Here is a 12,181-nt window from a genome sequence, read left to right as displayed (position 1 = left end):
CAGAAGGCGATTTCCTTCCTAGAGGAAGCCCTAGGGCACACATGGTTTAGTCACTAAGTCCTGTCCGACTCCTTGTGACCCCGTGGACTGTAGCCTGCCAGGCTCCTCTGTCCATGGGATTTCCCAGGCAAGAATACTGGAGTGGGTTGCCATTTCCTCCTCCAGGAGATCTTCCCAACCCAGGAATCGAACCCATGTCTCCTGCTTTGGCAGGTTGATCCTTTAACACTGAGCCACGTGGGAAGCCCCAAAGTACACATGCACCCACACAAATGCACGTGTGAGTGCGTGCGTACACACACACGCACATCCACACACACACAAACACATGCATGCATGCACGCACGCACATCCCCCCAGCCCAGTACAGAAGAGGGACCGAGAGTGAGACCCCAGGCCAGACCAGACAGGGGAGGCACAGGGGGACGCATTTATTCTCCAGGAGTTCCAAGCTCTGGCAGGACTGGCCTGGCCCCAGGGGCTGGGGGCCCAGGGGGTGGGGTCTCAGACGAGAGCCCCAAGGCCTTCTGGGGCTCAGCCTCCTGGGCCTGGGCCAGCTGGGCTGTGTGCTCAAAGGCAGCCTGCAGCAGGTGGGAGGCAAGGCAGGTGGTCCAGGTGATGAGGTAGGCCAGGTGCCAGGAAGTGAGCGCTACCGTGCTCTCCATCCACCAGTACAGACTCTTCAGCAGCGCCAGTGACCTCTGCACCATGCGGTTCTCCAGCAGAGCCTGGGGGCGGGGCAAGTGGATGGGCAGGCGGCTGTCCAGAGCTCATCTGCCACACTGCCTGGCTGCTAGGTGCCCCCCACGACCCCCTAGCCCAGCCCAGGCCCAGTGTCCCGGGTCTGCCCTCCGCAGCCCAGCCAGCATCTGCCCTCACCCACCTTCCTGGGCAGCCAGCCCAGGCTGCAGCACTGGGCTTTCCAGTACAGTCTCCAGACCAGCAGCAGCAACAGCAACGCAGCCAGCATCAGGCTGTGCAGACACGACAGGAACAGGTCCGTCCAGGTGGCTGCAGGCAGGCCCAGCTGCTCCCAGGCCCCCAGCCACTTCGGGGCCAGGCCCAAGGCCCGGGCACAGCCCAGCAGGCCTGCCCACACCAGCCTGGGCACCTGCAGTGCCAGGCACACAGGGGCCTCTAGGAGTGTCAGCCCGGCCCGGAGCACCCGGCCCACGGGGCAGCCGGCGATCTTGGGGGGTGGGTGGGACCCCTGGGCCTCCCGTGTCAGCCCCGACAGCCAGTGGTTGAAGAGGAAGATCTTGAGGAGCAGGAAATTGTAGAGGTGGGCCCGGTTCTGGACGAGCTGCAGGAAGGGGCGACCGTCGTCACCCATTGCCACTCACTTGCTGCGGGGGCCCACCTGCCCCAGGCCTTTGGTCTGGGTGTGGCTGCCAGGCCATCCCCAGGCCGGGCCCTCCCCTTCTCAAGGCCTCAGTTTCCTCCACCCCAAGAGTGATCTTTATCTGTCCACTTGGAAGGACTCCATTCTCAGGAGGGAGCTTTAGTAGGTGTTTCATATTATATTTGATTTTCTTTCCTCTGGGGTTTTCTATCTTTTTTTTTTTTTGGTCACACCAGGTGGCTTGCAGGATCTTAGTTCCCTGACTAAGGATTGAACCTGTGTCCCCTGCAGGGGAATCACAGAGTCTTAACCACTGGACCACCAGGGAATTCCCTTTCCTTTGGGTTTCAATGGTTATTTACCACCCTCCAGACAGGTCATGTTTGAAAAAGAGTGGTGGGAAGGTCAATGCTTAACCCACGGGAGTGACCCTCTAAAGAAAATTCTGCGGCTCTTGGGCTTGAGGGTGGGGCTTCTGAAAGCTATGGGATTACTCCAGGAGGGGACAGCCACCTCCTTTCACCAGCGGCATCCAGCAGCAGCTTTGGTCCTCGCCCCCCTGGCTCCCAAACCCCAACCCCCTCTCACCAGTGCGGACAGCTTCACCACCAGCAGCAGAGTCCCCGACAGGCTGGATCTGACTGGAGGGACGGCCTCCATGTCTGGCCCTCCTTTCCGTTCTCCAGTGGAAGAAGCAGGGTGACCTCACAGATACCACAGGGTGGGGACCAAGTTACCGTGGGGACCCAGTTGCCACGAAATTCTCCCCTTTCCCTGCCTCCTGCCCCATCACTGCACAAGAACTGGGGTTCTTGTCTTCCGTCACCTTCCTGATGGGAGACTGCTCCTGGGGACATCAGCTCCACGAACTTCCGGTCCGCCCAGCACAGGCAGCCAAGAAGGATCAGAGACCTGGGAGATAGACATCTTCACCCCAGGGCCACAGGTGACAGAACGCTTGAAGGCAGATGGAAGCCTCAGCTGCCCAGCTCTGAAAGCTCCTACCTAACCCCCACCCATCCTTCTTGAATTTTGCTGAAAGGTTGGTCCTGTCGCAAAGCAGAAAAGTCAGCTGTAACCTTTATTCTCCGATCTGAGTGATGCGTCAATGGCTTCCGAGACTCAGAGGAGGGCAGGGGAGAGAGAATGTGCCCACAAAAGTCTTCAGAGGGTCTTGGAGAGAGGCATCCAGAGAGGGAAAGGGGGCAGTTTGCTGAGCAAGACCCCCCGGGGGCCACAGGCTGCATGGAAGAGAGGTTTCTGGAAGCCATGGGTCAGAGTCAAAGTCTTAGGCTTCTGGGAGAATCCAGAAGCTTGATCACAGCCTTTCCTACAGTGCTCTCCTGTCGGTCCCAGCAGGTCCCCGAGATGCTGCAAGGATTAGGCTCTCACGCGCTCCGGTGGCCCGCTAGTGCAGGGCACAAATGCAGTCTTGCTCCCTTTCTCCGCGAGGACCCTTGTCCAGGGTACAACCCGCCATAAAGAGTCCCCGGAAGGTCAGAGGTGACCCCTGCCCAGGACGGGTCCCATTCACCCGTTTGTTTCCTCTCCCGGGGCGACAGCGGAGGTCCACTTGGAGGAGAGTGCAAAGTCCCTCGCCTCCGTCCACTGCCCTTGACCCTCCCCCACCACCCTCTACAGTCTCCCAACACTACAGCCCTGAGCGGAAGCTGGGGTCCAAAAAGGCCTCCTTGAGCTAGGCTTTGAAGGATGGGCGGGAGCTTTCTGGAGGAGGAAGTGTGAAGGGTGGTATGGGCAGAAGGAACAGCATGATTCCAACAATTCAGTAAAGTGCCCTTGTGGAGAAGGAAATGGCAACCCACTCCAGTGTTCTTGCCTGAAAACTCCCACAGACAGAGGAGCCTGGCCGGCTGCAGTCCATGGGGTCGCAAAGCGTCGGGCACACCTGAGCGGCTGAGCATGCAAGGTTTATTTCTTCTTTGGGTGACCATTAGTTTGGGACTTCCCTGGTGGCTCAGTGGCTGAGACTCTGTGCCTCCAAGGCAGGGGGCCTGGGTTCAATCCCTAGTCAGGGAACTAGATCCCACATGTCAAAATTAAAGATCCCACATGCTGCGACTAAGTCTTAGCACAAATTAATTAATTTTAAAAAAAGAATCACAGTTTACAGTTATTTTAACTTGTATTTGTATTATTTTAAAATATGATGGTTACCTTTATCAAACCAGTTGGTTTTGTAATAATAAACGTCCATATTTAAATGCCCACGTTTGAATAGATGCTTTCAAACTATGGTGCTGGAAGAAGACTCTTGAGAGTCCCTTGGACTGCAAGGGGATCAAAGGAAATCAACCCTGCATATTCATTGGAAGGACTGATGCTGATGCTGAAGCTCCAATATTTTGGCCACCTGATGGGAAGAGTCGACTTACTAGAAAAGATCCTGATGCTGGGAAAGATTGAGGGCAGGGGGAGAAGGGGGCGACAGAGGATGAGACGGTTGGATAGCCCCACCATCCCCAGCTCAATGGACGTGGGTCTGAGCAAGCTCCAGGAGACGGCGAAAGACAAGGAAAACTGACACGCTGCAGTCCATGGGGTCCCAGAGTCGGACGTGACTGAGCGGCTGAGCAGCAACGACAAATCACCAGCCACAGGCATTCGTTTCTACAAAAATCCCCCAGTCAGTGATGTGTTAGAACGAAACAACAGGCCCAACATGGAGCCACTCGTGCTAAGCCCCACCAGGACTTAATGTGAGTGAGTGAGAGAGTGAAGGTCGCTCAGTGTCCGACTCTTTGCAACCCCACGGTCTACACAGTCCATGGAATTCTCCAGGCCAGAATACTGGAGCGGGTAGCCTTTCCCTTCTCCAGGGGATCTTCCCAACCCAGGGATCGAACCCAGGTCTCCCGCGTTGCATGTGGAGTCTTTACGAGCTGAACCACAAAGGAAGCCCAATTATTTATTTATCTTAATTGCAATTTCAACCTCTCCCGGGAGTGGAATTTAAGCCAATTCATCTGGAGTTTTTGCTTTCCTCTAAGAGAAGGTGTGGAGAAGGCAACGGCACCCCACTCCAGTACTCTTGCCTGGAAAATCCCATAGATGGAGGAGCCTGGAAGGCTGCAGTCCATGGGGTCACTGAAAGTCAGACACGGCTGAGCGACTTCACTTTCACTTTTCACTTTCATGCATTGGAGAAGGAAATGGCAACCCATGCCAGTGTTCTTGCCTGGAGAATCCCAGGGATGGAGGAGCCTGGTGGGCTGCCATCTATGGGGTCGCACAGAGTCGGACACAACTGAAGTGACTTAGCAGCAGCAAGAGAAGGTGACCTGACTTGAAATAATTCACCCTCTAACTTCCTTGTCCCGCCCTCCTCCTGACTATAAAAGCCTCCCTTTTGTACTGCTGTTCCGCTCCTTGGAGCTCCTCTCTACCTGCGGGGCGGGATGCAGACTGTTCAAGATTATTGATAAAGCCAATTTGATCATCAAATGTACTCAACTGAATTTTTTATTAATTTATTTTTTATTGAAGGGTAATTGCTTTACAGAATTTTGCTGTTTTCTGTCAAACCTCGACATGAATCAGCCATAGTATACATATATCCCCTCCCTTTTGAAACTCCCTCCCATCTCCCTCCCTGTACTCAATTGAATTTTGACTTTTAATAGATTTGGTGGCAGTGGTGGGATCCAAGGTGACCTTCTTCTGATGGCGTTCACAGACAATGAGAAAGAAAGGCGTGGTGCCGGCAAACCCCTTTTTGACTGCACTGTCTTTTCTCCCCATTTCTGAGGTCAGAAGAAGTTCACCATGGTCATGAGCTCTGTTTTCTTTGCATCAAGCGCCTGGTCCAATTGGTTTTCTAGTCAGTTCCCCTTTTGATTGGAAACCCTAGTTCTTGATACTGTCCCCGGAATCGCTGGTGATTTAGTCTGCAGTTTCCCATTTCTTTGAACTCCTTCCCCAAATTCCACATCGGGAAATGCGGTAGCCACTGTAGTTCCCCATTTATTTGGAATCAAGCTGCCATCTTCACTTAGCTGAGGTCTTTGGTTCAAGGCTTTTCCCCCACTCCAGAGTTCCATGGGAATTCTTGGTGGTTACCAGCTGGAGTCGGACTGGGTCCAACTTGAGCTGGACAGGGTCCAGTAAAAACAACTGCTAACAGGAATCTCAGAAGCCAAAAAGCTGCAAAATTGGTGGGTCCTGTGCAAAACACTTGGGACGTCCAACAAATTGATTAGGAAGAGAAGTAGTCCAAGAATTCTCCATCAAATAGACTGCTTCCGCTCCAGACACCAGATCAAGACTTTACACTTTACATGAAACTCGGGACTTGGCTGCAGCCCCGTGGCTAAGACTCTGAGCTCCCAAGGTAGGGGGCTCAGGTTCGATCCCTGGTTGGGGAATTAAGATCCTGCATGCCACAGAGATTGGTCAAAAAAAAAAAAGAAAAAAAACATGAAACTCTTTTTTCTCTCCTTTACCCTGGCATTGCCCAGGAAAGATAATGGCATCACTCATATTTCTCAGGTCATTCCTGGGAGGGGTTAAGCTCTGGAATGTAGAACAATTTTTTAATTTCAGGCTAGCAGTTTCTTCCCCCATATGCACTAAAAATCCCGAATGACCCTTGTGTGTGGCGGGCGGGAGGGGTGAGGGGGAAGGTGTTTAGTTGCTCAGTTGTATCCAACTCTTTGTGAGCCTTTGAACTGTAGCCCACCAGGGTCCTCTGTCCATGGGGTTTTTTCATGCAAGAATACTGGAAGAGGTTGCCATTTCCTTCTCCAGGGGATCTTCCTGACCCAGGAATCAAACCCATGCCTCCTGTGTCTCGGCATTGCAGACAGGTTATTTACCTGTTGAGCCATCAGGGAAGCACAAAGGTGCCCTGGCTTAGGAGTAAATACAGTGGAAGTGCAATCAGAAACCTCTCCTTAACTCTTAAAACATTGCAGGTTCTGTTTCTAAGACACTGGCTACTTAGCCTCTCTGGTCAAAGTTGTTCTTGATAACAGAATTATCTTTTAGTTGAGCTGTTCTATGGTCAGCATCACCTACCATACCTAGAGTTAATACTTCTGGGGAAGCCAAAACTCAGTTACATAAGATCCCTGAGCAAACCATTGGCTTTTAAAGGCAACTCCTTCAATGGGGTCTTCCTTTGATTAATTTGATTTTGAGTGGTTTGGGTCTTGGAGACCCATGGCTCCCAAGTGCACTCTTAACACTGGATATTTTCCCGCTTGTAGTTAAAATAATATCCCTGGTACGTTGCATATTCTCTCTAAAGCTTTAAATGCATATTCACAGCCTCTAATCACCAAGCAAATCTCCCTAAGACTGGACCTCAAAAGAGGAACAAAGCAAATGATTGACAGAAAAATGGTGAGCCTGGAGTCGTGAACTGTGAACAGCACACAGATTGAGCAACAAAGCAGCATCAACAGAGCAGTAGGTGAGTGGTGCTAATGCCTTAAATTTTGATCACATTTCTCAGTTAGGCTGAGAGTTTGATCAAAGTGGAATTGTTGAAAAGAAATAACAGGCCCAAAATGGAGTCACTTGTGCTAAGCGCCACCAAGACTTACAACCTAACCTGATGGCATCACTGACTCAATGGACATGAATTTGAGCAAACTCCAGGAGATAGTGGAAGACAGAGGAGCCTGGCGTGCTGCAGTCCACGGGATCACAAAGAGTCGGACATGACTTAGCAACTAAAAAGCAACAGTGATTATAATGTCAGCCTTTCTCAAGAGTGGTGTTTTAAACCAATCAGTCTGGAATAACTTGGTGAGCACTAGTAAGGTAATCTGCCTAAGACTCCCTGACTTCCCCTAAGGGAAGATGACCCTGCCTAACTAGACCCTTGGACTCCAAGGAGATCAAACCAGTCAGTCCTAAAGGAAATCAACCCTGAATATTCATTGGAAGGACTGATGCTGAAGCTGAAGCTCCAATACTTTGGCCACCTGATGTAAAGAGCTGCCTCATTGGAAAAGACCCTGATGCTGGGCAAGGTTGAAGGCAGGAGGAGAAGGTGACAACAGAGGATGAGATGTTTGGATGGCATCACCGACTCGATGGACACGAGTTTGAGTAAGCTCTGGGAGTTGGTGATGGGCAGGGAAGCCTGTCATGCTGAAGTCCATGGGGTCGCAAAGAGTCGGACAGAACTGAGTGACTGAAGTGAACTTGTCCACTCTGTATACTTCCATGTCCTGCCCCCTTCTGTCTATAAAAACCTTCCATTTTGTACAGCTCCTCAGAGCACCTTTCTGATTGCTTGATGGGATGCTACCCTACTCATAAGTTGTTGAATAAAGCCAATTAGACCTTCAAATGTGGGCTTCCCTGGTGGCTCTGTGGTAAGGAACCCACCTACCAGTGTGGGAGCCATGAATTTGATCCCTGAGTTGGGAAGATCACCTGGAGAAGGAAATGGCAACCCACTCCAGTAATCTTGCCTGGAGAATCCCACGGACAGAGGAGTCTGGTGAGCTACAGTCCATGGGGTCGGGAAGAGTGGACTGAGCACGCACGCACGCACACGCTACAGGAAAACCCAAACCAAGTTTTTGGCCAACCCAGTATTTGTTGAATGAATAAATGAATAACTGCCTCAGAGATCCCCACTTGCCCAGAGGAGCTGCTGCAGAAGCCCGCCCCCGCCCCGCCTTGGATCCTGCAGCAGGGAGGCCTCCCCTCCTTTCTCTTCCCCGCCGGACACCTAGGTTCAAGGCCATGCACGCACTATTGTGCTAAGCGATGTTAGACCACATCTCCCCTTCCTCACCGGAAGGACAGGCAATTACTAGTGACCGCTGCATTGTCAAACGCCAGGGGGCGCCATTCTCCGGGCCTGATCCCTTCCATAGAGATTCGCCTCCTCAGCCCAGGACTCAGGCCTAGAGAGGCAGGAAGCGGCAGCTCCCGCCCAGCCCCAAGGCCTCCCAGGTGCTCTCCCTGAGGGTGCAGGACGGCGGCACAACCGCAAGGGGGCAGCAAACACCTGGGGTGCAGGGGCCCAACGCGCTGCGCAAATTGATGCAAAGTTTTCTGTGGCTGATTTTGTCCCTTCTCAGCCTGCGACAACAACCTTACGTCATCCCGAGGAGCTCGCTCGATGCAGGCCCCATCCTGCCTGAGTTGCTGGAGGCGAAACCGCTGAGAAATGTTGGGGACGAATAGTCTTTCTTCCTCGTTCCAACATGAAAACCTCACCTGATTTCAAATCTTCGTTGGTTTCCCCCCTCAGAATAACGCAAAATTAATAAATATGCCTTCAAACTTACTGTGACTTCCTTTTTTTTTTTTACTTTCTAAAGATGGCTTGATTGAAAATGCAAAAATGATCATTAAAAACTGACGAAAGCTGAAGAACCTATCCTGACTAAGGGAAAAGGTTTTTTGGAATCAGAGGACAGACTTGCAACTGAACTGACCTCTACCACTTAATCATAAATCTAAGCTCCCGACCCAGGTCTCTTTATCTGTAAAGCTGGTACATAGTGTATATATAGAATCTGCCAGGTGAGGCCTTGGGGAGGAGCCGATGAAATAATGTCTGTGAAATGCTTTGCCCAGTACCTGGCCACACACCAATGCTTGGGAGCTCATGAGTGAGTGAAGTCAGCGTCCGCAGGTAAGAAGGAATGCAAGGATTTTTTTAAAAAAACAAAATAAACTACAGATTGCTTTCAAATATATACAAATTTCTACAAAGAAATCACCCCTGAGGGCACACATTTTGTTAATTTGTAAACCAATATGTGCAAATATTCACTGCAATCAAACCACTTTCAAGCAATTCACTTGGAGCCCAAGACTAGATTGTAAAATTTTAAAAAAAGAAAACGACCAGATTGAAAAGGGTCATTGCTACTTTAAAATTAATGCAAAAACTTCATTGCACACAAGCATGAATGAAAATGCTTTAGAAAGAGTTCTTTAAAAGGGTATGAAGTTGTGAAACCATCCCATTGTTGAAAAACATTCACCACCACCCCCCAAACAAAGTTTGGATAAATGGGGAAAAAAGCACATCAACACCTACAACAGACTGTAAAGTCACACTGCGTGGTAGATAAAACAACAATGAAAAGTATACTTTTCACCCATTCATTTATCAACGTATGCAGAACCAATGTGTTTCACACTCTTGTTTTCTGCCAACTCTCCTAGACTTCTCTCTGGGATCTTCCCCCACCCACCACTCCCTACCCTTCCTCAGCAACTCCTCTCCCTACTTGCTCCTTCTGTCCATCAAAAGGGTCTTCCCAGGTGATTCAGTGGTAAAGAACCCACCTGCCAATGCAGGGGACAGAGGAGACGTGGGTTCGTTTCCTGGGTCAGGAAGATTCCCTGAAGGAGGGCGTGACAACCCACTCCAGTATTCTTGCCAGGAAAATCCCATGGATAGAAGAGCCTGGTGGGCTACAGTCCATAGGGTGGCAAAGAGTCAGACACAACTGAAGCGACTAAACACACATTCATCAAAGGACGGTGTTTCCATTTCTACTGTGAATAACACTGCAGTGAACTTGGGATTATAGATGGGTCTCTTCACAATGGGTCTCTTCACAATCCTAATTCCGATTCCTTTGCAGCCATACCCAGAAGTGGGATTGCTGGATCCTAAGGTAGTTCTAAGTTTAATGTTCTGAGGAACGTCCATCCTGTGTTCCAGAATGGCTGCACTAATTTACATTCCCACGTGTGAGATGTGACCACGTGGATGGAGCTGGAGGACACTACTCTAAGAGCAATAAGCAAGACAGAGAAAGACCGCGTGACCTCAATTCCATGTAGAATCTAACAAAGCTGAACTCTTAGAAACAGAAAGTATAAAGATGGTGGCCAGAGGCTGGGGTTGGAGGAAATGACAACCCACCCCAGTATCAAAGGGTACAAAGTCTCAGTTATACAAGATGAGTAAGGTTTAAAGATCTAACCTACAGCATGGTGATGACAGCTGGCAATGCTGCATTGTGTACGTGAAACTTGGTAAGGGGCTAGGTTTAATTAATCTTCTCAACACACGCTGACTGGAGAGGTGACAGAAATGCTGTTTAGCTGGATGGTGGTGATCATTTCACAAGGTATATGTATACCAAAACACCAAACTGTAAACATTAAGTGTATACAGTTTGGGAAGTTCCCTGGTGGTCTAGTGGTTAGGACTGGGTGCTTTCACTGCCATGGCCCAGGTTTCAATCCCTGGTGAACTGAGATCCTGCAAGCCATGCAACTCAGCAAAAAGAAAAAAAGGTATACAATTTTTATTAAAAGAAAGAAAAATGTTCCTCACTGCCCCTTCACTTGATCATTTAAGCCGTATTGTTGAAAGAAGTTGTGCAGCCACCAGCCACCTGCCATATAGCTTCTGTCCATGCCTCCCCACTGCCCTGGCCCAAGTCACTGATAAACTTCTTGTTGCTGGATCTGGTGTAGAGAGAGCTGGAGCAAAGCCAAAAGGTAGTGACAGCCTAGAAGAAATGTATGCAACCCATGAAACAGTCCAAGGACAAGTAGTCAGAATGCACAGAATATCTAAGGAACGCCTACACGTCAGTAAGATAAAATCAAGTGACTCAGTAGAACACCTAAGCAAAGGCAAGTCACAGGAGAAAAAAACCAAAGAGCCAAGAAGGTAGGAAAAGACCTTCGACTTCGTTAGTAATCGAGGGAAATGCAAAATTAAAACCACAATGAGATACTATCTCATTTGCAAAAACAAAGAAAGTCTGATGCTACACCGGGCATGGATGAGTTCACGGGGCTACCAGAGCATCGGACTCTGCCCATCTCTGACCTTACAGTTCTCTGTTGGTTTTTCAGACTCTGAGAGTGGTGACAAGGGTCCTGTACAAAACCGCCCATTACTCAGACATGGGAAACTGAAACACAAGTTACCAAAACAGTAATTACCCTCACTGCGCCTTTGTTTTCTCTCCATCCTGTTTCACAACTGGTTGGATTGTTTTTACCACCCCCTCAAGGGTTACACACCCCAGCCTGAAAGGCACTCCTTCCAGAAGCATTCATCTGTGAATGAAAAAGCGTGTGCGAGACTGCGTGTGGCAGCATTTTTTCCATCACTAGGAAAATGAATAAATATACTGGGTATATTGGGCTCAGGGATGACTAAGCAGTGGTTAAAATGAATGTGATCTATATGCGTCAGCATGGACAGGTCTGAAAAACATAGTGTCACGTGAGAGGGGAAAGTTACAGAGTAATAGCTGTGAAATGATAACATGTGTATAATTTTTTCAAACCCATTAAGCAGTATTATATGCTGTTCTGGACACAAGTATAGTGAAAATATTTTTTAAAAAATACGACCTAGGGACTTCCCTGGTGGTCCATGGGTTAAGCTCAGGTTCAATCCCAGGTTGGGGAACTAGGATCCCACATGCTGCATGTTCTGGCCAAAGAAAGACCTAGACGGTCCCTGCCCATTTGTGATGATAGCTGGTTCCCTAGAGCAGCAGATGGAGGAGGGTGAGACTCAGAGGGGACTTCAGCTTCACCTGCAATGCATTCTTCTTTTTCTATTTTCAAATATTCAGAAGCCATAATGACAAAGCACTAATATTTGTTCACTCCAAATGGTGGATACCTTGAGGTCGAGAACAAGCCAGGCAAGCAAAGATCTGAAAGAAGAGCGATCCAGGCCAAGAGAAAAAAAAGAAAAAAACGACAGCAGTGCAAAGGCCCTGAGGTCACCGTACCATGTTTCAGGATCAGCAGAGGCCAGGATGCCAGAGTAAGGAAGGATGAGGTTGCTAAGGAATCTGATTTGAGGTTAAGCAGGAGGGGAAATTCACCAAACTTATACTATAAAGACATCATTCTGGT

The 12,181-nt window shown here is 49.6% G+C and overlaps 1 protein-coding gene across 1 annotated transcript; it reads right to left on the bottom strand.

Annotated features, from left to right (window-relative positions):
* Window positions 1–431: 431 nt before the first annotated feature.
* On the bottom strand, window positions 432–2,002 carry TMEM270 (transmembrane protein 270). The gene is made up of 3 exons (XM_055408927.2): window positions 1,931–2,002; window positions 884–1,303; window positions 432–728 (listed from the first exon to the last, which is right to left on the bottom strand). Exons 1-3 carry the CDS (start codon window positions 2,000–2,002, stop codon window positions 432–434), a joined length of 789 nt encoding a protein of 262 aa, XP_055264902.2.
* Window positions 2,003–12,181: the final 10,179 nt, after the last annotated feature.

This window comes from Moschus berezovskii, chromosome 27 (genome assembly GCF_049115385.1).
Source record: "Moschus berezovskii isolate FMDL1 chromosome 27, NW_MosBer_1.0, whole genome shotgun sequence".
Taxonomy (NCBI): Eukaryota; Metazoa; Chordata; class Mammalia; order Artiodactyla; family Moschidae; genus Moschus; species Moschus berezovskii.
The sequence above is the reverse complement of the archived record's forward strand: the minus strand, read 5'-3'. Positions and strand labels throughout refer to the sequence as shown.

Coding starts and splice junctions, on each gene's coding strand:
- TMEM270 (XM_055408927.2), bottom strand. CDS start 2,002: ATGGAGGCCGTCCCTCCAGTCAGATCCAGCCTGTCGGGGACTCTGCTG. Junction 1,304..1,930: donor TGGTGAAGCTGTCCGCACTG/GTGAGAGGGGGT, acceptor CCCTTCCTGCAG/CTCGTCCAGAACCGGGCCCA. Junction 729..883: donor TGGGCTGGCTGCCCAGGAAG/GTGGGTGAGGGC, acceptor CCCCGCCCCCAG/GCTCTGCTGGAGAACCGCAT.